The sequence below is a fragment of the Rattus norvegicus genome, chromosome 9, assembly GCF_036323735.1.
Source record: "Rattus norvegicus strain BN/NHsdMcwi chromosome 9, GRCr8, whole genome shotgun sequence".
In the NCBI taxonomy this organism is placed as follows: Eukaryota; Metazoa; Chordata; class Mammalia; order Rodentia; family Muridae; genus Rattus; species Rattus norvegicus.
The window spans coordinates 5,928,557-5,953,342 of record NC_086027.1 but is presented as its reverse complement, the minus strand read 5'-3'; the positions used below and the strand labels follow the sequence as shown (position 1 = coordinate 5,953,342).

The following is a 24,786-nucleotide window of genomic DNA, read 5'->3' as shown; positions in this document are numbered from 1 at the left end:
GATTTGAAATTATAGAAACATGAAAAACTAAGTAGAGATTAAAAATGGATAGTCCCTGAGTGTGGGAGAGTTGGTCCCAACCTTGCCGGGTATGCAGTGGTATGGAGAAGAAAACATGCAACCCCTCACTCCTCCCCACATGTGGCAGGAGGGAGAGCTGGCCACAGGGTTATGAGAGCAGAGAGGTGGTCCTTTCTCTCCGTGGCTGCAACTTAGGAGAGCAAGAGGGTCCTGCACCTTGCCTGCAGCACAACAGAACTGGCCCTGCTGACGAGACCCTGGCCCTGAGTGCATGCAGAAGTGGTTCTACCCTTTGTCAGTTGTGACATTTGTTGAACTTAAAAGGTGGGCTTAGCACATCTGCAGAAACTGATACTAGTTAAAATAATATAGTAAAAAAAAACATTTGAGTTTGCTTATTTTCTGTTTACTAATATCTTGGATGATTGAAATAATTTTCTAGCTTTATTTACATGTAAGTGGTTTGCTTTCATGTACATATAAACACCATGTGTGTGCTTGGTGGCAGCAGAGGTCAGAAGAGGGCATCGAATCCTTTTGAAATGGAGTTACAGATGGTTGCAAAAATCATATGGGTACTGGGAAATTAAACCAGGTCCTGTGAAGGAAGTGTACTTACCCACGGAGCCATTGCTCCAGTACCCTTGTATTATTACTATTATTCAAACCAATTCAGTAGACTCCATAATTGTAACATACCTGAAATTTTCTAACTACCCAAGTCAGTCATTTAAAGGTTTTCCAGAAACATTCCACTTTAATTTTTCATAATTATTGATATAAAACTTAGATTCTGCGATCTCCTAAACTTCTACCCTCTTGCCACAGTCTTGTCCTAAGAGTTTGAAGAGGTCAAACATTGTAGATATTTGTCTGGTTTCTGCTAACAATACAAATGTATATAAGCTTGGGTTTTATATTTATATAAAGTCACTTCTCTAAAGTTGATTCTAAGATCTTATTTCATGATGTATGCTTAGTGATTTACTAGCCTTTAATTTCTTATCAACATTTTAAATTATGTATTTATATATTCTATATTATGTCTAAATTATATATGTAACGGGATAATATTTAAATTATATATGCTATATTGTATATTATACCTATGTATTATATATAGTATACTCTTATAAATCCTATACATAAATATTAACATAAAAGTTATGATATATGTGTCTTGTTTAGATTTGTTGGATTTATGAAATGTGAATATTATGTATTATACATTATAAAAAACTTTATAACTTATATTTTAGTCTGTTTTTCTCTGAAATTCTAAGCCTATTTTGGGTCTATTTCCTCGGACCTGTATTTTACTGACCATTAGAAAGTTCATGTCTGTGTTGATACAGGATAGTAACATTTTTTTACTTATAATTGATTCTTCCTTACATTATGACCAAGGTTTATTTTACGTAGTAGGTCATTTTCCAAAATGTTTTGTTTGACACTTTTTATAAATTAAATCCACTAGTTTTGATATACTTGTTGATCATATTTTTACTACTATTGATTTGCTTTAAATATCTTAAGCGTAGACACATACTTACATGAAAATTCCATTTCTGCTATTTCTGTAATTTGCTAGTCTTTTTCTGGTGATTCTGCTCAGGGTCACTCACCTTATGGTACTGTGGTTATTTATTATAAACAGATATTAGTTAATAATTTGAGGACTATAAAACTGTATTTGCAAATTTTGAATAGACAATATTTGAATGTTATTTTTTTGTACACAGAGACATCCCTGAATAGAATTTTGAAAATTAAAATGCCAGTTTGGATTACTCAGCTGATTACTGAGCAGAATCACGAAAGGGAACAAGAAGCAAATTAGACATGGAGGTTAGCAGACAATGAGATTTTCAGTTAAGAATGAATCTACACTTAAGGTATTCAAAAACAGTAGTGGTAAATATGATCGACAAGTTTATCAAAACTAGTGGAGTTGATTTGCAAAAAGTCAAAGAGGACTGATATAAATGAAAAGATAAAAAATTTAAAAAGACATTAAATATAGTAAACTGTAATCCAAACTGAGTAATCCAATTTTCAACATAATTAATGTATACTGTGATTTGGGACCCTGGAATGACTGCGGGATGTGATGAATTATTAAGAAAGCCCTGCTTTTGGTCGCTAATGTGCTACTTGGAAATCAGGTTCAAATAAGCAGCTCTCCTTCTCTGATCTCTGTCACCTCCTGGGGATATCAGTTTTTACAGGTTCACAGTGAATAATCCCCCTTCTCGCTCTGTGCAGAGTCTATGCCAGTCTCTCTTCTCTATCTAATTCCAGCTATACCTTTTATTCACACTGTCTTTTTGTTCCTTGAATTATTGAGAAATAATTTCTTCTGTGCTAGCATCTCATAATGTAACATTCTTTTAAAAGCAACAATTGGAGAATTCTTTACTGGAATGTCCTTTATGTGCCTTTGGATTTTCAAAGACTTTTAAAGAACACTGAAACTGGTGTTTTCAGGATTAGAGATCATTCAGAAATAGATCCAGACCCCAGTGATCGGCTCTTTTCATTTGACACACATGAGAATCGCCTGCCTTGCCGGTGTCAGATGCCATCGTTCCAGTTGTTATGTCCTGTGTAGGATTCGGTCCCTAACTATATCACACCAAGAGTCATTTCCGCACAGAGTTCTAGGCAAAGGTCACCACAGGCATAACTTTAGGTCACATAAAAACTCCTATTTGCTAGAGCACACCAGCATCAGCAGATTTGTTTTCTCACTCTTATCACTTTCTTTTACACATTAAATTAAGCTAAAATAAAAATATTTTTGTTCTAATGACAAGTGATTATGTGACAATGACAGTTACTCTAGAAAGACAACAGCGTATACCATCAAAACGCATTTCAAGCAGACGATGGATAAAATTCCTGTCTCCATACAAGGAAAGAGCTGCACTGCCTGAAAGGCCAGCCCCAGCCAGCTAGCAGTCCCACTAGAGTCTGATAGGCACTTATGTCATGTTGGACACTTACTGAGTAAGACGTTGCTAACCGAAGAGTGCTCACAGCCAGGTCTTCCAGAAGCCTTTAGCATGTTCCAGGAATTGGTTATATGTGACATTTGAGGCACCATCTAATCTTTTTAACTTCAGCAGAAGCCCATGGGTGAGGAAGAACTTTGCAGGTAGAATGGGGATTGGAAGCTGATCTGAAGTATATGACACTCTCGGCAAACAGGGACTTGGAAGTTAACTTAGTCTATCAGTAAGTGTTCTGATGATGTGACGAGACACTACACTCATGACAAGTCTTAAAAAGGAAAACATTTAATTGTGACTAGCTTACAGGTTCACAGGTTTAGTCCATTATCAGGACCGAGAGAAGCATGGTAGAATGCAGGCAGCCATGGTACTGGAGAGGTAGCTGAGAATTCTATATCTGATTCTTCCAGCGACAGGATGAAGAACAAGAACACTAGGGCTGGCTTGATCATCCGAAGTCCACCCCCCCCCCCCAGTTGACTACACACTTATTCCAACAAGGCCACACCTCCTCCAACAAGGCCACACCTCCTAATAGTGCCACTCCATAAGACCCTATGAGGACCATTTTTATTCAAACCACCACAAATCAGGTACAATATACCTTCAGATAAAATGATGAAACATCAGCAGAAACAATTTATTACAATCTTAATTGAGTCTACCATTCTTTCAACACAAAGCTACGATCTGTATTCAGGAAGTCACCCTCCAGTGCTCCCTTTCATATTTTTTAAATACACTGTAATATTTATAAATGAGTTGTCAAAAAGCTTGCTTAGTTTAATGATCAATATATTGACATTCTGTGAAAAACTCATTAAAGGATGAAATACAGTTGAAGTCACATTTAACTGAGTCCTTTGATCTTTTATGGCACAAGAACACGAGAGTCTATACAGCTGAGTCATCAAATCAAGATGTGCAGGTACTCTAATGGGTGCTTGCACTGGTGTGCTCTGATGTGAGGAAGACTCTGCCCTTCCTGTACCGAGCTTCTTTAGTTCTTCTATGTGCCGTTAGGGGACATTTTCTAGTAGTGACATTATCCCAAAGGATTTTTCTGAGAAATATACCTAAGAAAACACTCTTAGGTATAAATCTCACACTATAACGGATGTATGTATGTATGTATGTATGTATGTATGTATGTATGTATGTATATGTATATATAGGCACACATATACATATATCTACATGTTTGTTTTAATTCTGAATTGGAATGGATAGGTTTTGCCAATTTTTCCATTAAGAGGTTTATTAATGAATGATTGTTAGGTATGTGATATACCTGGGTATATCTAATACTAATTAAAGAATTTCCAGTTGGCTGTGATAGTAGGCATAATAATTTATATCTGTAATATGGGCACTTGATGGGGGCATTTGGGAAATGAGGGTTATGAATTTACAACTAGTCTGAGTTAAATAGCATGACCCTGTCTCAAATAAACTAATAAACCAAACCATCAAATAAATACAAGAACAAACTGCTTTTACATTTGTAAACTTGCCTCTAATAAATTGCTCTTTGTTCACTCTCTCTCTGCTATTTTATTACTTATGATATTCTTCTTTTCTTTCTTCTATTCTTCACCCTCCCCTCCTCCTGCTCATCTTTTTCCTCCTCCTCATTCTTTTTTGGTTTTACCAAACAGAGCTCTCTATCCTAGCACTCATGCTGACCAGGCTACCTTGGATTTCACAGAAATCCACCTGCCTCTGCCCTGAGTGCATGGATTAAAGGCATGTGCCATCACCATCCAGCTTACTCATAATTTTGTAAATTGGTTCAATATTTCTAAAATAGTTTTAAGTTTCTTATATATTCTAAAAATATTCCAGATATCCTCCAACCATCACCTTACTTGTGTAATTGCTATGTCAAGGTTCTTTTATTCAAACTCAAAAAACCTACATAGGTTCTAAGTATCCCCAGTACTTGGCATCCCAGTAAACTCTTCAGTGTACCAAGCCTGTACCTAAATTATGGGGTGGAAAGAAAGCCTAGTGTAGGCCCAACACTCAGTCAGTGCACAGTCTAGGAGACGAGAAGATCAAGTACAAGGTCAGGAACAGGATGTCCCAGTACTGGAGTTCCCGTGATAGAAACCCTCAGTTAGCATTCTGGTAGTTAAGATACATTCATCTTCTTCCCACTTCCATAAACAAAGCTAACATGAAGAAATGATACTTGGCTAAATTGTTTTTTCTCTAAAGAGAGGAATAATCTCTTCTTTATATGTATTTTTCTGGAACTAAATGATGTATCTTTTAAGTGAATCAAACTCAATTACTATATAGTTAAGAAACGGAACTGATTTCCTGATCTTTGAATTTGGAAAACCTTATAATAACAACTTACTATACTCAACAGAATCAATGGATACTGTTTTGTGGTATCTCTGGCACTTTTGACATTTTATCAGAAGGACATCCATTCACTAAAGATACATATGACTAGTATTTTAGCTAATTCAGTTGCAAATAGTGTTAGCATATTACATGTACCCCTGTTCATAAAACAGCAGAATGATCTAGACATGGTGGTGCCCTTGTTCCCAGCACTTGGAAGGCTGTGATAGACAATCTAGAGTTTAAGGCCAGCATGAGTTATACAGCAGGAACCTATCTCAAAAAACCAAAACCAAACCAAGACAATACCAAAAGAGAAACAAAACAAGCAGTCAAAATGGACAAGTTTTACTTGATAAGTATTTTGTCCAAGATTGTAAGAAGCTGACCAATAGCATGAGTACAAAACATATGCACATTTTGATTGGCTGGCTACAGAATATATTCCTTTCCCTTGGAGTGATGATCTGCGAAGCATGCAGTGGCTTGGACATCTCAAGCCAGGCCATTTTGCCCATCACATTATCCTTTTACCTTAAAAGGCAAAACTTTGAAGTATGAGTTTTTTAACACGATGTGTACACCAATAAAAATATGCAATAAGTTTGAATGCTTGAGGTATCAATATAATTGCTTTGATTTCAGCATGTTGGATAAAAAATCAGCACAGATTTCTTGGAGGAGAGTTCTGTGCATTGTAATAAAAATGTTCGCATTTACACCACTCTCTAACCCAGTAAGGCTCTTTGCCAATGCCTCCCACATTGTACAGATTCCCAGATGCCAAAATGACAACAGCAGGGAAACACAATCATTCAAAAGTAGAAAAGGGCATCATGATGTCCCAAATGGAAACAAAAATATTCAAAGTACCCAAAATCATCTTAGATTTACTTAGTAGCTGGTCGGTGGCTTACTGCTGTCCTGGTATATAATATTGTTATAGTTATTCAGCCAATGACTTCTTTAAAAATGTGGTCAGATTCTCAGAAATTGACTGATGAGAAGACTCAATAAGAATCAAAAATCATCGAAATACAGTAGTTCTATTTAAAGTTAAAGTTTCATTTGTTACCAGAACATGTTTTGAGAGAGCTGCATCTGGTAACTCAAGTGAAATGGAGCTGAACAGAAGCAAGTCATGTGGCTATAGGTGTGAACACCTCAGGTGTGTACCTTTCGAAATTAGGATCCAGATCTTAGAAAGCAACAAGAATGCTTTACTATTCTGAATGCCACTGAAGATCCCAGTTTCCTAAACTGGAGTTTGCTTACACAGTTACATATTTGCCCATCATTCATTCATCTACCTAACACTTAGTGAGCACATACTACAGGTCAGACACTTATGTAAGTAATCATGGCATTAGGATCCTGATGAGCTTAGGTTTTAATGCAGGAAGCAATTAACAATGCAGAGTAACTTTGAAACTTATTTCAGATATGCAGAAAGGCTGGGAAAGCAAGACTAGAGTGACATGTTTGAGTGTGTGGAGTAGTTAACTTCTGTCTGGAGGGTCAGAGGTCTCTCTTGAATCTATATAAGGCACAGGGCTTCTAAGTCTTGCTGTGGTTGTGATTCTCTAGGACCTTACTGAAATGCAAATTGTAATTTATAGGGCCTGAAAGTCTACATTTCTAAACAACTCCCGGAAGAGCTAATATGCCAGGCCTCAGACTATATTTGAGTACTAAGGACTCTAAATAAAAGCTGGAAATTAGCAAATCAACAACAACAAAAAAGAATGGTCCCAGGAAGTTTTTGTTGGGTGATAATACTATGTAAAGGGTGAGGAAAGGAACGCAGAGTCCAACCTCCAGTTCTAGTCGCTCTTGTTTTCTTAGTTTCAAAGGAAGCCCCAGGACATGGCAGAAAGTTTTGAACTAAGATCAGACTGCCATGGGCTTCTGTGCATTTCCTTTCTCTTCACACACGGGGGCCATGGCTAGCAAGCATGACACTTACTTTTGCACATTTGATGCTTTACTCAGACTGGTATACATAAAATCATAAACACAGTAAATATGAGCACTGGTTGGTTGACTTAAGCTCATTTCCAGACCCCTCCTCTTATGCTTATTTATTAAGATGTCTGTTAAAGATTAAACCAGAAGCCAAAGAAGTTTGATTTTCTAGCATCTCTTACATCTAGAAATGACTGTGGGCATGAGGCACAGTATGGTCAACAGTATGGCAATGAAATGCCTGGAGCAGAAGTGAGACAGGAGTATTCTTTCTCATTAAGAAAGGCAAAGTAACCCAGACACAAAAGAACTCACATGGCAGATGCTCACTGACAAGTGGATATTAGCTTAAAAGCTCACAATGCCCAAGATGCAACCCACAGACCATATGGAGCTTAGGAGGAAGGAAGACCAGGGTGCGAATGCTTCATTCCTGCATAAAGGGGGAAACAGGATGACTGCGGAGGTGGCAGGAAGGGGGTACCTGGGAGGGAGAAAGGGGGGGAGAGTAAAAGGGGGCAAGATCAGGGACTGGAAATGAAATACAGCAGGTCAGGAAATGAAATAAAAGTAGATAGCAGTGAGGAACAAGGGAGAGTCCCAGACGCCAGGGAAGTGAGAGGCTCCCAGGACCAAACTGGGATAACTGTAGCTGAGATCACAGCGAAGGGGAGATAGAACCTGTAGAGACCTCTTCCAGTAGATAGGCACAGCCCCTGGTAGAGAGAGGAAGCCATCCACCCATCTCAAAGTTTGTAACCCAGAAATGTTCCTGTCCACAGGAAAGACAGGAACAAAAAGTGCAGCAGAGACTGAAGAAAGGACCATCCGGGAACCGAACCATCCTGTCTGCAGACACCAAACCAGGATACTATTCTGGTGCTAAGAGGCTCTTGCTGACAGGAAACAGATGTGGCTGTTCCCAGGGAGGTTCAACAAGCACCTGACCAAGGCAGATGTGGATGCTCCCAGCCAACCATTAGACTGAGCTTGGGGACCCCTGTGGGGGAGTTGGCAGAAGAACTGGAGGAGTAGAGGGGAACTACAACCCCATAGAAAGAACAATGTTGGCTGACCTGACCACCCAGTGCTCCCTGGGACTGAGTGTATAGGGAGGGATTCATGGCTCCAGATATATATGTAGCAGAGGACAGCGTTGTCTGACATCAATGGGAGGGGAGGCCATTGGTCCTGTGGGGGTTTATGCCCCAGCGTAGAGGTGGGTAGAAGCACCCTCCTAGAGGCAAAAGGAAGGGGGTAGAAGGCAGATGAGATGGGGGGGTGTGGAGGGTAACTGGGAAGGGGGATACTATTTGAGATGTAAATGAATTTTATTAATTTAAAAATTAATTTAAAAAAAAGACAAAACCACAAGGGAGAAATGTCCAGTCCTTATATTCCATTCTTCTCTCAGTGTCTACCATATAAAGGCTTTCTACGGTGTAACAGGTTTATTAAATGAATGAATTTACAAGCAGAAGAACTAAACCAGTATGCAGAGCACAGCAGAAGAGAAAACCTACAAGTTGTCCAGAGTCACTGTTCCAGCTGGGCTCTGAAGGTCTGAAACTGGAGAAGAGTAAGCCATCACTGCTTGAGCTTAAGTGATAGGGCTCTCAGGACCTCATACCTGCATACAATGCTCAGCTAACATTCAGCCGTGAGACCATCTTTATTTCTTCCTTCCAAATCCACTGAGTAACAGGTTCAGGTACAGGTGCACTGACAGACTTTAGTCACTGTACTTGACTATGGCAACTTATTTCAAGTTCTTCAACTTATTTGTAAAGTTGATCCATGAATGACAGTCCATGTCAATCTTAGTTTGTATCACTACAGACACAAAAACCTCATTCATCCCCCAGAGATTCTCAAAACAAATTTGAAGCCCTCTCCACCCCCATTTCTGAAACTGTTGTTTGGATTGCCTGATTTGGGGCTAATATCACTGTATGGCAAATGTGGGACACCCCATAAGAAATAAATGAAAATAATGCCAGTGGCTTTCATGCCTGAAAATCATGAAGCAGATATTCTTAACTGGTATGAACAGAAAACCAAATTAAGATTATGACTGAAGTGCTGTGAAAAGAAATTTGTAAAGTTCAATCACGTATAAATGAGCTGGGAGGAAAGGAAATTCTGAAAACATTGGTATATAAGGAAAAACATTATAGAAAAACCAGCCATTCAGCAAGTCCTGAGTCAGTGTCTATGCTGTGTCAGACACCATGGGATGTGCAGAGACATAAGCAGTGTCAGCCTGCCCTGCAGTAAGGTGGGAAAGATGAGATTGTTGGAACATGGTTCAAGAATGGAGTCATGTGAGATTTCGGAGTGCTTATGAGAAAACTGCAAGAAACTCAATCAAGAGACCTGTGGCATCGGTTTCTTCAGAACCACGAAACTGTTCTTGGACTGCGCTTTTGAGCCCCTTCCAGGTGTGGCAGATGAGAGTGAGTTTACTTCAGCTTGTGCATCGCAACTAGCTACGTCACGTGTATGTGCCTCTGTGGAAACACGTTTTGCCACATGCACACAGCCTGTCCACCATGTGCAGCTTCCTCTTGTGACTCCACACTTTACTCATGTGACTCCCCTTAACCGTCAGAATATAAATCAACTGATGCTTTAAAGAAGTTGGCTATTGCAGGAGTTTTTAATCGCACTTCATTTATCAGCTCTGTTCTTCTAGGTCCCACCTCCCTAGAGAGATAAACAGAGATAACCAGGCTGTTAACATCAGCCCAAAAAGGGGAAAGAGAGCAAGACAATACAGGTGGTCCATGGAAAGTTGCTCACTGAAAGCTAAGGTTGTGTTGTGAAAACCAAATTAAAGGAAAGAGATTGAATTTCTATGGGAAATAACGACGATGGAGAGATCTGTCACAAGTGGGAAAAAATCAAGGACCCAAGTAAAGAATGAGAAAGGAATAAGGTTTTCCTGAGAGTAATCAGGAGGCACACTTGGTTTAGCCAGAAGACTCAAGACTCGTGAAAGATGACATGGTACCAAGTAAGGGTTTTGTTTCTGTTTCTGTTTTTGTCATGTGAGGAGGGGTGCTTTATGGTTGCCTCTCCTTGGTTTTAATGTGACAGCGTCAAGCATGAGGGAGTCAGTGAAGGTAGTAAACACAAGTGTGGGAAATGTCTACTGTTTTTCTCTTCTTTCTGCGTGCTGGCTTCCAGAACTGGAGCAGCGGCCTCTTCTTTCCTCACTCCCATGAACACATCCCTGCCTTCATCTTCCTTAACTTCCCTACAAAGTCTCTTCAGTGCCTCGCCATGGTCTTGATCCCCTTCACAGGCTCCTCCTCCTGGATCCACACAGACAGCAGTGCTTGCTTCTCTCTACCCTCCTGTCAGTGGCTGGGTTGAGCTGAGAGGCTGGGTCCAAATGCTTGCTTTGCTACTAATGGACACTAATTACTATACATGTGTAGAATTGTTCAATCCACTATAAATTTCTTATGTTACATTAAATGTTAAATATAATGTTTAAAATTAAATCTACTGTATGCTATTTATTTGATTATATCTAAATACATTTTAAAAAATAGTTTCAGCATTTGCTGAATTCACAAATGCTTCTTTTTCAACCTTAAGAAACAATGTTAACTTCCCTTTCATTTTTCAGAATCCCATGATCAGAAAACTTTTGAACACAAGCTGCTTACATTAAGAGAGAATCATGTTTTTCTTTGCTTTCCAGGAAATATAACTGGGAGGAAAGATTTGAGACTACCAAGAATTTAGGTTGTCAAATTCATGAATATACGGGCTCAAATTTTATATTAAACACATTTTATAGATAGGAAATAGAGTAAACAGAATTTCCTGTTCAATTCTCCAGATACAGTTATAGACATGGACAAAGACATGTGAGTTTTATACTTTGTTTTATGAATGGAAGGTTTCTGCTGACCCCCAAGTCAGGCCTTCCCCACCCCCACTCCTCACCACACGCACACTTATGGGTTCAAACAGTCCACAGTGCTGTAGCTGACGGTTTATCCCCACTGCACTCTACACCCAGTAGCACTTTCTATAAAGTATGATCTCCTGCATTCCAAATAAGTCCCCAGCAATGTAACAATTAATGATTCAAGTACTTGTTCAAACAAGAGTAACACACACTTTGCTGTTTTTAGATGAAGTCATCAAATAAACTTCTGTGGTGAAATAACTAATCAATACCAATTTATATCACTTAGATGAACTGCCATGTTGCAGATAAGCTTGAGTGGGCCACACCTTATTAAGAGATATTTTTAGCACTTTCTAAAACCAAACTCAGTCTCCCTTCTCTTGGATTGTTATTTCATGAGACACGGTATAAGAAGCATTCATACCCACATTTTTTTTCTTCTTTCCTTTTTTCGGAGCTGGGGACAGAACCCAGGGCCTTGCGCTTGCTAGGCAAGCGCTCTACCACTGAGCTAAATCCCCAACCCCCATACCCACATTTAAAAGTGGAGTTTATTCCTAAAAGTTAGGGTTCAAATATCAAGCGGATGATTCTAATGAACAACTTAGCACACAGTAACTTACACAGAGCAGTGTCTTTTCCTCTCCTTACTAGACTTCCTTTCCGCTTATAACCATAGGAGGATTTTCTCACTGTTGACTTTTGTTAGAGAACTTGAAATCCAAGCACTTTCTTAATAAGAAGCTAAAGGGCAAAAGGTTAATAACATAAGCTCTTAGAGGCTTTTAAAGGGGTGTGACAAGGTCATTTGCCACAATAAATAAGCTGTCCATATGGTATAGCACATGCTACATGGTACAGGGTACATGGCTGTCAGTAACATTTCATCTAACAACCATGACACTGCACCTTTACTATACACTAAATAACATCCACACTTCCATGTATTTAATCCCATCACTTTAAAGCCATTCATGCAGTAAATGGCTCTATTTCCTGATGAAGTGAAGATGGTTGAAACATATTTTGATGCTATTTTTTTCCTCATGTGAGTCACAGAGGTATACAAACTTTTCATTCCTGTCAAGTGGTCACTACAAACATGAGATTGTAAATGCACGACTCCATGATTTTTAAATATACTCCAAATATTGACTAGGAGTATCCAAAGGTCAACTTTTTTGTTTTCCAAATTTTTGAGTGAATGGCCCTGTTTTATAATAACCATACGCACCTTCTTTTTTATCTTCTGAAGTAATCTTCACTTTCGTGTCTGTTATATCTTTGAATGAGGCCAGGAAAAGGACCACATCTCCTTTCTCATTCTTTATAGGAACGATATCCAACAGGCACCAAAATGGAGCCCCTGCAAAGGTGATAAAAAATACAAGTCAGCCTCTTGATTCAGCTCTGTAAGTCCAGTTGGGAACCAAAATACAGTCTTTCCCATTTCCATCTATCTTTCAATCTGATGTCTTAAGAATGTCAGCTTTCAGATCATGAATATCAAGCCTACACTCCTACTACTTGATTTGCAGATAAGCCACTTTCTAGAAGATAAGTGAGATTTAGGGCAGATGCATCTGCCTGTGTTGAGGCCCTTCTGATTCTGTCACTCAAGCCACATGTTTGATCTTGGTGTCAAAGCATACCTCTTGGTGAGAGGTGGCCCTGTAGTGCCTTAGTGGCTCTTGAATGGAGAATTTTGTTTGGTGTGAGCTTACTAGAGGCTTACATAGTCTATTTAAAGCCAATTATTGCCCAAGAGAAAGGATTCCATAAGAAAAATGGAAACCACCAACTTGAGAGATAATGCCAAACCTTTACACTCTCATCCATGACTGGATGGTTTTAAATTTACAACACTAATATGGCTATATTAACAACTCTTCAGTGTTAGAGACATTTATATATAATACAACATTATACATCATTGTGAGTGGCTTATTTATAATGCATTGAGTTTTCTAAAATGATGCTAAGTCAAAATAGCCAGTTACACATGGGTAGAGTGAATTCATTTACAGTAAGTAAAAAGAAATAACAGGACTAATTGATGGGCATGATGGCTTAAATAAGAATGGTCTCTACAGGTCCATAATTGAATGCTCATATTTGAATATTTAGTCATTGGAGAGTGGCAATATGAGAGAAAACTTGAAGTTGTCTGTGTCACTAGGGGTGGGCTTTGAGGTTTCAAAAGCTCACACATGGCCCAGTGTTGTACTCTCTACCTACAGCACCAGCATGCAGAGAGCCATGCCCCTCTCCATAAAAATAATGGATAATTTCTCAAACTATGATCAAAGCCCCAGTTAAATGCTTTGTCTTACAATTGTTGCCTTGGCCATGGCGTCTCTTCACAGAAATAGAACAGTGACAAAGACAATGGGTCAAAGGTTGAGTTAGTGGTTGAACAAAAGGGAAGAGTGACTAAGGAACACACAACACAGGGGGCTCTCCCACTCTGGTTAAGTTTTATTTTACGATATCTATATTGATTAGTTTTTACATGTGCTATATCTAATATATCTTTGAAAAGCAACATTGTGGTCTGTTGTGAAATGTCCCCAAAGGTGAATGTGGTTGAAGACTTAGTGTCCAGCTTATGGTGGCTTTTAGACATCCTATGGAAGCTGTAGAGGGTAGAGTTTTGCTAGAAGAGCCACTCAGCATGGATGAGAGCATGGATGTTGGGGTTTTGACTCCATTTCCTGTCTCCTCCAACTCCCTCTCTATATCCTACCCTCCACTTTCTCTCCTCACTTCCCCCTCTGCCTTTCACTTTCCCTGTTCCAGTCCTATTAGTGTGCAGATGAAATTGATCTCTTTGACTCCTGGTTACTGGGTTAGTCCTACACTCCTATAAGACAAAATAAGCCTTTGTTCCACAAAGCTGTTTTGTTGTTGTTGTTGTTTTGTTTTGTTTCATTTGTTTGTTTTTCCCCCAGAATATTCTAATATAGCAACAGAAAAGTTAGTAATATAAACAATAATTGAATTTAATTCTACTTGGGAATAAAAGAACCCTCTCATTAGAGGCCATTATACTCAATGAATTTTGCAGAAGGCTTAGATACTTAAACATAGGCATTTAATTTTTTCTTAGACTATGCTATTTTATTAAGCAAACTAGAATACCACCATTTCAAAGTGAGCATCTTTTTTAATCAATGTGGTAGCTATAAAGAAACACAAAAAGCCATTAGATTATAGAGTCAGATCCTAGAGAGAGTAACAGTGTCTGAGCCTTGAGAGAGGTAGTTAAGATAGCTTCCTACTCTTGGCAGTGTGCAGGTGTTTGGTTCCAAGAACCTATTTTAGGTGGCTCATGTCCAACTAGCACTCCAATTCCAAGGTATCTGAATCTCTTTCTTGGCTTTCATGGGTACCCCACTCATGTGCACATAATACGTACATATAAATAAAAAGTAGTTTTTTTTTAAAGAAAGTAATAGTAGAATGTGGAGAAGATATGAACAGGATAACTGGCTCACATTTCAATGCATTTTCCTGCCAATTACCATGCAAAAATGCCACACATCATGACAGAGCCTATAAATTATCTTAGAAGTCACATTTATGGAGGTACTTAGACAGACACCATTACTACCTCCATGGAACCTTTGTACAAGTGCAACTACAGGTTAAAGAAAGAACCAAATCTCAAGATGAGTTGAAAGCCAGGACAATAGCTGTCAACTGTCACTGTGTCTAATGATCTCTCCGGGCACAGCCATTATTTTGTATTTGGGAGACTATAGAGTCTACTTTATAATTTTTCTTTCAAATTACAACACATGATCTTCGACATCTTTCAAATCCAGTAAGAAATTTCATGTGCCTGCAAAGTTAGAGGACAAAGTATATTCCAACTGTTTCCTGCAGAACACAAAGGGTATCAAAGCTACCAGGTAACACCCTTAACATTTAGTCAACCCTCTTCTCCTTTCTTTTTGTTCTTGTGTGCATCTCTCTGCTATATTCTCTGCAACAGCTCTATGACAGTGTCTTCTTTCTCCTGTAGCTCCCGTCAGTTGAGTCTGTTCCAGAGTGTGGATTTTCCTCCTCTACTTGGAGAAAAAATGAACCATGGGCAACTTCTTTACAGCAGGTGAACCATGCCAGACTCATTCACTCTCTAGGCCAATGTTGGGAGTTACCAAGTCACTCAGCCTTTATTCAAAGACACAAGTGCTTCTTAAGAAGAGGGTTAGAAAGCACAAACCTTTTGTCAATTTTAACTCTGGCTGCATATAGCAACAGTAATTGCCATGTAGGTCGGAAGTGCCAAAATAAACAAGGCTCTGCCAGGATTTCAGTTAATAATACATTGAATTTCCAAGTATAAATACAATTGACAGAGGAAAGTAGAATTTATACCTTCTATGGTAAAGTATATTTTAGAATTGAATAAATAGTTACTGTAGAAACAAATGTGTAAAAGAGACTTCAGCTTGTTATGAGAGAACTCATCATGTGTGTTCTGTAAACCCCATCATGGTATGAATATCGAATACCCTTTGGAAGTCCTGTGCTTAATATTCGGTCCCTGAGTAGTGGTGTTATTTTGTGAGGTTCTGGAGACTTTAGGTGACCATAGTTAGAGGGTGTGGGTCACTGTGGGTGATAAACAGGGTCATTTTGCTCTACCCTGCCACAAACCCAGAAACTAGACATTCTGCCATCTCTAAGCTGTGAGCTTAAATAAGTCTTTTTCTCTCTGAGGCTAAAGGGGGCAAATATTCTGTCCTATTCAGGCAAATACACACTCTAGACGATAATATTTAGCAGAAAGAAAAATTAAGGATAAAGTTCTAAGCATATGGCTATATGTAACTGTTTCATCCACACAGGTATAATTATAAAGACTATTGAGACATGGGTGGTTTTGTTCACTTTGATCTGTACAGTCATATTGAAAAATATTTTAGTTGTGCAATATAATACAACACATCAGAGTAGAACATGAACAATGCCCACTCCTTTGTTTCTATTTTAAGTAAAATCTTGAATAGAATTTAATAATGACTAAGTGGGTTTTCTTATTGTAATGATATATACAATATCTTGAGTGTTAACAGCATCAGTATCACATCCTATACAAAAAAAATCTGTCTGGAGATATCTCCATGCCTGATTTCAAGCTGTACTATAGAGCAATAGTGATGAAAACCATATGATAATGGTATAAAAACAGACATTGAATCAATGGCATCAAATCAAAGACTCAGATGTAAATCCACAGACCTACGGACACTTGATTTTTCATAAAGAAGCCAGAAAATACAATGGGAAAAAGAGAGCATTTTAAACAACTAGATGCTGGCGAGTAGAACAATGTCAATAACTCCATATTTATTGCCTTGTACAAATCTCAAGTCCAACTGCATCAAAGGCATCAACACAAAAACAAATATACTGAACTTGATAGGAGAAAAAGTAGGGTGTTGTCTTGAGCTCATTGGCATACAAGATGAATTCCTAAACAGAGCACTGACTATTCAGGCACTAAAACCGACAATTTATAAACGGGACCGCAGAAATTGAGAATCTTTTGTAAAGGACACTATCAATAGGACAAAACAGCAGCCTATAGAATGGGAAAAGATCATGATCAACAGCACTTCTGACAGAGAGCTGATATCCAAAATACAAAACAAAATAAAACGAAACCAAAAAACCAAAAACAACCCTTGCTGTCCTTTAGATATTGTCCTTTGTCTTACAGAAGCTTTGGAGTAAAAGAACTGGGAAACAGAGTTGAAATCCATGGTTGGGGTTTTCCTTGGGATGAGCTACAAAGAAGTCTAGGGCAATGGAAATTACTAGGACTCTATGAGGATGGCTTTAGCCAAGACTCCTAGAAATAGAGAATATGGAAGAGGAAAGGAGCACCTTCTGTAACAAGGCAAGATTTCCAATGGAGGGACAGGGATACTAACCCCGCCACAAACTCTTCTATTCACATTCATAGAAGACCTCATAGCAATAATGTCCAAACTAGTCCAGAAATTAGAAACAGATGGAAACCTACCAAATTCCTTCTATGAAACCACAACTACTCTAATATCTAAACCACACAAGACCCAACAAAGAATGAGAACTTCAGACCAATCTCCCTTATAAATATCAATGAAAAATACTCAATAAAGTTCTTGCAAACCAAATCCAAGAACACATTAAAAAGATAGGCTTCATCCCAGGGATGCAGAGGTAGTTCATATGTATGGAAACCTATCAACATAATCCACTGTATAAACAAACTAAAAAAAAACACATTATCATCCCATTAGATGCTGAGAAAGCATTTGAAAAATTCAACACCGCTTCATGATAAAAGTCATGGAAAGATCAGGAATTCAGGTCTGTACCTAAACATAGTAAAAGCAATATAGAGCAAACAAGTAGCTAACATTAAACTAAATGGAGAGAAACTTGAAGCAATCCCACTGAATTCAGGGACTAGACAAGGCTGCCCACTCTCTCCCTACTTATTCAATATAGCACTGAAAGTCCTAGCCAGAGCAATCAGACAACTAAAGGAGGTCAAAGGGATACAAATTGGAAGGGAAGAAATCAAAATATCACTATTTGCTGATGATATACTAGTATATTTAAGTGACCCCAAAAGTTCCACCAGTTCAAACAAATCAGTAGCCTTCCTCTAGTCAAAGGATAAACAGGCTGGGAAAGAAATTAGGGAAATGACACCCTTCACAATAGTCTCAAATAACATAAAATACCTCAGTGTGACTTTAACCAAGCAAGTGAAAGATCTGTATGATAAGAACTTGATTGTTGGGGGGACGGTGGTAATGGGGGGAGGATGCAGAGGGGAAGCCCATATAGAAGGGGAGGGGGAGGGGCTGGGGGATGTTGGCCCAGAAACCGGGAAAGGGAATAACAATCGAAATGTAAATAAGAAATACTCAAGTTAATAAAGATTAAAAAAAAAAAGAACTTCAAGTCTCTGAAGAAAGAAATTGAAGAAGATCTCAGAAGATGGAAAGCCCTCCCATGTTCATGGATTGGCAGGATTAATATAGTAAAAATGGCCATTTAACTAAAAGCAATCTACAGATTCAATGCAATCCTCATCAAAATTCCAACTCTATTCTTCAGAGAGTTAGAAAGAGCAATTTGCAACTTCATTTGGAATAACAAAAAACCCATGACATTGAAAACTATCCTCAACAATAGAAGAACTTCTAGGGGAATCACTGTCCCTGACCTCAAGCTGTATTACAGAGCAATAGTCATAAAAACTGTATGGTATTGGTACAGAGACAGACAGATAGACCAATGGAATAGAATTGAAGACCCAGAAATGAACCCACACACCTATGGTCACTTTATTTTTGAGAAAGGTGCTAAAACCATAAAATGGAAAAAAGATAGTATTTTCAACAAATGGTGCTGGTTCAACTGGAGGTCAACATGTAGAAGAATGCAAATTGATCCATTTTTCCCCCTGTACAAAGCTTAAGTTCAATTGCATTAAGGACATCAAACCAGAAACACTCAAACTAATAGAAGAAAAAGTGGGGAAGAATCCTCATCACATGGGCACTGGGGAAAATTTCCTGAACAAAACACTAATGGCTTATCTCTAAGATCAAGAATTGACAAATGGGATCTCATAAAACTGCAAAGCTTCTGTAAGGCAAAGGACACCGTTGTTAGGACAAAAAGGCAACCAACAGATTGGGAAAAGATCTTTACCAATCCTACATCTGATAGAGGGCTAATATCCAAAATATACAAAAAACTCAACAACTTAGACTCCAGAGAGCCAAATAACCTGATTAAAACATGGGGTACAGAACTAAACAAAGAATTCTCAGCTTAGAAATATCCAATGGCTGAGATGTACCTAAATAAATGCTCAACATCCTTAATCATCAGGGAAATGCAAATCAAAACAACACTGATATTTCACCTCACACCAGTCAGAATAGCTGAGATAAAATACTCAGAGGACAACAGATGCTGGCGAGGATGTGGAGAAAGAGGAACACTCCTCCACTGATGGTGGGATTGCAAACTGGTACAGCCACTCTAGAAATCAGTCTGGAGTTTTCTCAGAAAATTGGTCATTCTACTCCCTGTGGACCCAGTTATACATCTCCTGGGATCCAACATACAACAAAGACACAAGCTCCACTATGTTCATAGCAGCCTTATTTATAATAGCCAGAAGCTGGAAAAAACCTAGATGTCCCTCAACAGAGGAATGGATACAGAAAATGTGGTACATCTACACAATGAAATACTAGTCAGCTATCAAAAACAATGACTTCATGAAATTCGTAGGCAAATGGATTGAACTAGAAAATATCATCGTGAATGAGATACCCCAATCACCAAAAAACACACATGGTATGCACTCACTGATAAGTGGATATTAGCCCAACATCTCGAATCACCCAATATACAATACACAGACCACACGAAGCTCAAGAAGAAGAACGACCAAAGTGCAGATGCTTCACTCCTTCTTAAAAGCGGGGACAAAAATATTCACAGGAGAGTATATGGAGACAAAGTTTGGAGCAGAGACTGAAGGAATGGCCATTCAGAGCCTGTCCCACATGTGTCATGTGTCCCCTGTTGGAGGAATTAGAGAAAGGACTGTAAGAGCTGAAGGGGCGGGGTTGGGGATTTGGCTCAGTGGTAGAGCACTTGCTAGGCCCTGGGTTCGGTCCCCAGCTCCGAAAAAAAGAAAAAAAAAAAGAGCTGAAGGGGCTTGCAACCCCATAAGAACAACAATGCCAACAAACCAGAGCTTCCAGGGACTAAATCACTACCCAAAGACTATACATGGACTGACCGTGGGCTCCAGCTGCACATGTAGCAGAGGAAGGCCTTGCTGGACATCAATGGAAGGGGAAGCCCTTGGTCCTGCCAAGGTTCGAACCCCCCTAGTATAAAAGAATGACAGGATGGGCATCTGGGAAGGGGTAGATGGTTGGTTGAGGAACACTCTTATAGAAAAAGTGGAGGGGGATAGGATAGGGGAATTATGGACAGGATACTGGGAATGGTAATAACATTTGAAATGTAAATAAAAATATCCAATAAAAAATGAAGCGTTTAAGAAAAGAAAGAAATAGCATCTCATGTGGGCCAGACTCATGTGGTTCAAACTTGAAGTTACAATGTAGAGAGGGGACAAACCCAGGGCCTTTGGCCCAGCTTCCACAGGAGTTTTTAAAGACAAAGATGCAATTTGTATTCTTCTACATGCTGACCTCCAGCAAACTGGACATGGTGGTACACACCTTTGATACCAGTACTTGGGAAGCAGAAGTAGGCAGATTTCTGTGAGTTTGAAGCCATTCAGGACTATGTAGTGAGAACCTGTCTTTAAAATAAAGGAATTGGAAAAAAGCAGTGGAGGGAAGCAGCATGAGCTAAGGAATATAAATAATGCGTACAAGCTTGAAAAAGTAAAGAGAAAGTAGATTCCTCTTCAGCTCTTTTGAAAATGAAAGGAAAGGAGGGAGGGGAAGCTCTGATGAGATGTAAAGTAAATACATAAATATTAATATTATATATTAATAAAAACATAAACATAAATACATAAATTAATATTATATAATTAATAAAATATAAAATATTTATGTTTTATAAAAACACAAATATTAATGAGAATTAGATATTTTAAAAATAAAAAAGTATAAAAACTGGAGAAACTAGGCATCAACAAACTAAATAATAGAATTTAAAATTGGAGTAGTATAGACCTAAATAGAGAATTCTCAACAGAGGAAACTTGAGTGGTCAAAAAACACTTAAAGAAATGTTAATATCCTTAGCCATTAAGGAAATGCAAATCAAAGTAACCTTGAGATGCCATGTTACTTATACCTGTTTGAATGGCTAAGATAAGAAAAACTCAAGCAACCATTTCTGCTGCTGAGAATGTAGATCAGGGAAACACTCTTCCATTGTTGCTAGAAGGGCCAACTTGTACAGTCACTTCAGAAATCTCTATGTGCTTTCTCAGAAAACTGGGACATGATCTACCTCAAGACTCAGATTCACCACTCCTGGACATATACTCAAAGGATGCTCCGTCTTACCTCAAGAACACTTGCTCAACTATTATTATGGCAGCTTTATTTATAACAAAGCTGTATACATTCTAGATGTTCCTCAACTGAAAAATGGATTTTTTAAAAAATGTGATACATTTACACAATGGAGTATTACTCAGCTGCTTTGAAAAATGACATGAAATTTGCTGGCAAATGGATGGAACTAGAAAAAAAAAATCTCATCCTGAGTGAGGTGACCCAGATCCAGAGAGGCCAACATGGTATATATTCAGTTAATAAGCGCATATTAACTATAAATTAAAATATAATTATGCTACACTCCACAGACCCAGAGAGGTTCAATAACAAGAAGTCCTTAAAGAAGCACAAAAATATCTACTTGGGAAGGGGAAATAGATTATTTAGGATTATGCGGATGAAAACTGGTTAGGTCAAATTGGGGTGGTAGTGGAAGAGAATATTAGGAGAAACAATTGGAATTGGGGGACCATTTGGGAGTGAATAGAAACTTAGTACAATGCATTCTCGGGGAGAGGAAGGGAAACTGCAGTGAGGATGTAATATATGGGAGAAAAAATAAAAAGTGGAAAAAAGAATTTATATAAAGAAATTCTGGATGTTTTAGAGGTTAAAGAAAGAGATGAAAAAAAGTTCAAAAGGGGATCACCAAGACAATTGCACCCCATCTCTGTGGAGGCCATCTCTTACAATGCTCTTCAAAGGTTCAGAAGTTCAAACACATGCCTTGTCAAACTTTGAGAAAAGTTTTCTTTTCATTCAAGATATTTGGGAAAAGGAGAAAGGAGAACAAGGAAAGGAAGAAAGGAAAGAAGGAGGAAAAGGAAGGAAGGAAGGAAGGAAGGAAGGAAGGAAGGAAGGAAGGAAGGAAGGAAGGAAGGAAGACTTAATGATGTTGGCCAGATTTGAATGTGCTAAGGGCTTATTTTGTTTGTTTATTTGCTTTTGTTTTACTCCAAATTTCCTTTGCCCTTAAATAAGAAACAATAGCAACAATAAAAGGTTTGTTCCTTTGTAAGGAGTATGTATAGCTATCTCTTAACAATTCTAATGATTAGAAGCAGAAAGAGTTGAGGAACATGAAATCTAAATCAATCCCCCTCCACATGCTTCTTCAGTCAAGAATTCCAGCACTCTTATTCCACAGAACATTTTCCAAACTGTAGATCAACAGAGCTGCTGCGTGCTTAAAACCGTAGATGATTCAGGGTTAAGTACATTAAAACAAGCATTCAGAATGAATCACAAGGAAAGCTGAATTTACAATACACCAAAGTGTCTGTAGAGTTACTTACAAAGCTTGTGCCACATCCTCAGTACTCGGCCACATGCATTACATAAGTCCTGGCTTCACTTCTCACAAGCCAGTTCTAACTGAATCTTACCACAATTGCGGAGGTTGACATGTACACTATTCCTTAGAGCAACAGAGCCAGTAAGTACCAAAAAGTGAGAATTTGCACATTTACTTTATCATGCTCTCATGATAACTATTCTACTTCATGAATAACACTAATAACACTTTAAGTAACCTATTTCATTTCCATCTCATTCTCTTTTCTTTAAAATAAAATAGATACGTTTAAAAATGTCGCACCGTAAGAGGAAAAGGAAAGTCTCTGTACTATCCACAAATTCTACGTTCAGCCTCAGAAGAAGTATGTGCATTCTTTGTGTGAAATGTTTGCTATTTTAGTTTAGGGATATCCTTCATTAAGGTACACATAGTTTTAAAGCCTAAATTTCTGCATTTGAGGAGGTAGTAGAACAGCTGCACTCTGAAACTCCTAAGACTGAAGTGACAGGGAAAGAAGCTCCGGTCCACACTGGAGCTATAGGCCTGTCTCAGTGGTGATGCCCTGGATAAAGGCTCAGATGTTACTGATAGCCATGAGTGAAAGGAAAATTCTTTACGCGTTTGCTTTCGCAACTGAGAACAAGCCAGTGAAATGGACTCATTCTCTTAATGCTTGACTTTAAGGAAATGGTGTAAGACTTCACCAAACTTGAAGGTCCTCTGAGTAAGATTTTTGACTTAAATAAATATCGGAGGATTAAATTAACCCTCTTCAATTGCACAAAGCTTTGGTGGGGGAATCTACCGTTTTGTCAGAACAAATAATTGTTGGTGCCCAATAAACAGGCATAATGTCTGCAAAAATGCAGCATGGCAAACAGAAGAGAATAGAGCCCTGGTGCAGATATGAGTCTCTTAGGGTTTCTGTTGCTGTGAGGAGATTCTATGACCATGGCAACTCTTATAAAGAAAACTATTTAATTGGGGCTGGCTTACAGGTTCAGAGGTTTGGTCCGTTATCATCATGGTGGGAAACACGGCAACGTGCAGGTAGACATGGTGCTGGAGAAGGAGTTGAGAGTTCTACATGTTGATCCTCAGGTATCATAATGAGACTGCCACACTAGGGCTAGCTTGAATGTATGAGACTTCAAGCCCCACCTTTACAGTAAGTTACACGCTTTCTTCACAAAGGACACAGAAACTCCAATAAGGCTCCACAAGCTCTAAAAAGGCCCCACCACCTAATGGTGCCAATGGCAAAGCATTCAAATATATCTGTCTATGGCCATTCCTATTTAAGCCACCACAATAAAAATTATATATTTTTATTCTATTAAGAGGGTCCTAATGCTACAGTGTAAAGAATAGGGCAAGATGACAAGATAAGACACATGGGAATATGTAAGAATGTGTAATAAATCGTTTTCTCTGTATGTGTATGTATGTGTGTGGGGTGTCTGTATGTGTGTATGGTATGTGTAGTGTTTGTCTCTGTGTAGTGCATTCACATGAGTGCTCGTGTGTAGAAACCCAAGCAGGGTATCAGAAGTCTATCTCTATCACTCTGCCTATTGACTTGAAAGACAGTCCTTCCCTGGAGAAGCTAGTTGTTTTCAGCGAGGCAGCCTGACCAGCAAGCTCTCAGCATCCACCAACCCCCAATCATCGATGCTGCCTACAAGAATGCTCGGCCATGACCAGTTGTTGTTAGGGGAAGGATTGGAGTTTCAACCTTAGGTGTCCATACTTGCAGAACAAACATACCATGAAGCTATTCTGCCAGGCCCTGTCAATAACCCTTATGGAAGTGTTCGCAAACGTGCAACTTAGCATTGCTTTTGCACATAAGTCACTGCTGTGCCATTCCAGGTCCTTGTGGAGACTGAATGTGGTTTTGAAGTCAAATGAGAAAGAAGGGTGGAAGAAAAAATGGATAATAGTCATTGGTTACAAAGTAATTCTAAGATGTCGGGCTGACCCTTTAAGAGCTATAGTCTGATGCACGAGCCTACACTAGCACCCCACTTCACTCACTGCCATCAGTGCCAGCAATAGTCCCTGGGGAGCTTGTTCTCTGTGCCAATAGAAGGACGTGAATTAAAGCATAGTAACTGGAAATGT

At 38.7% G+C, this 24,786-nt stretch overlaps 1 protein-coding gene across 1 annotated transcript in view; it reads right to left on the bottom strand.

Moving 5' to 3' along the window:
* Positions 1–24,786, bottom strand: part of Kcnh8 (potassium voltage-gated channel subfamily H member 8) — a 439,763-nt gene that overhangs the window by 229,103 nt on the left and 185,874 nt on the right. The window contains 1 exon segment of the mRNA NM_145095.2: positions 12,518–12,649. Within this exon segment, the coding sequence (NP_659563.1) occupies positions 12,518–12,649 (132 nt within the window).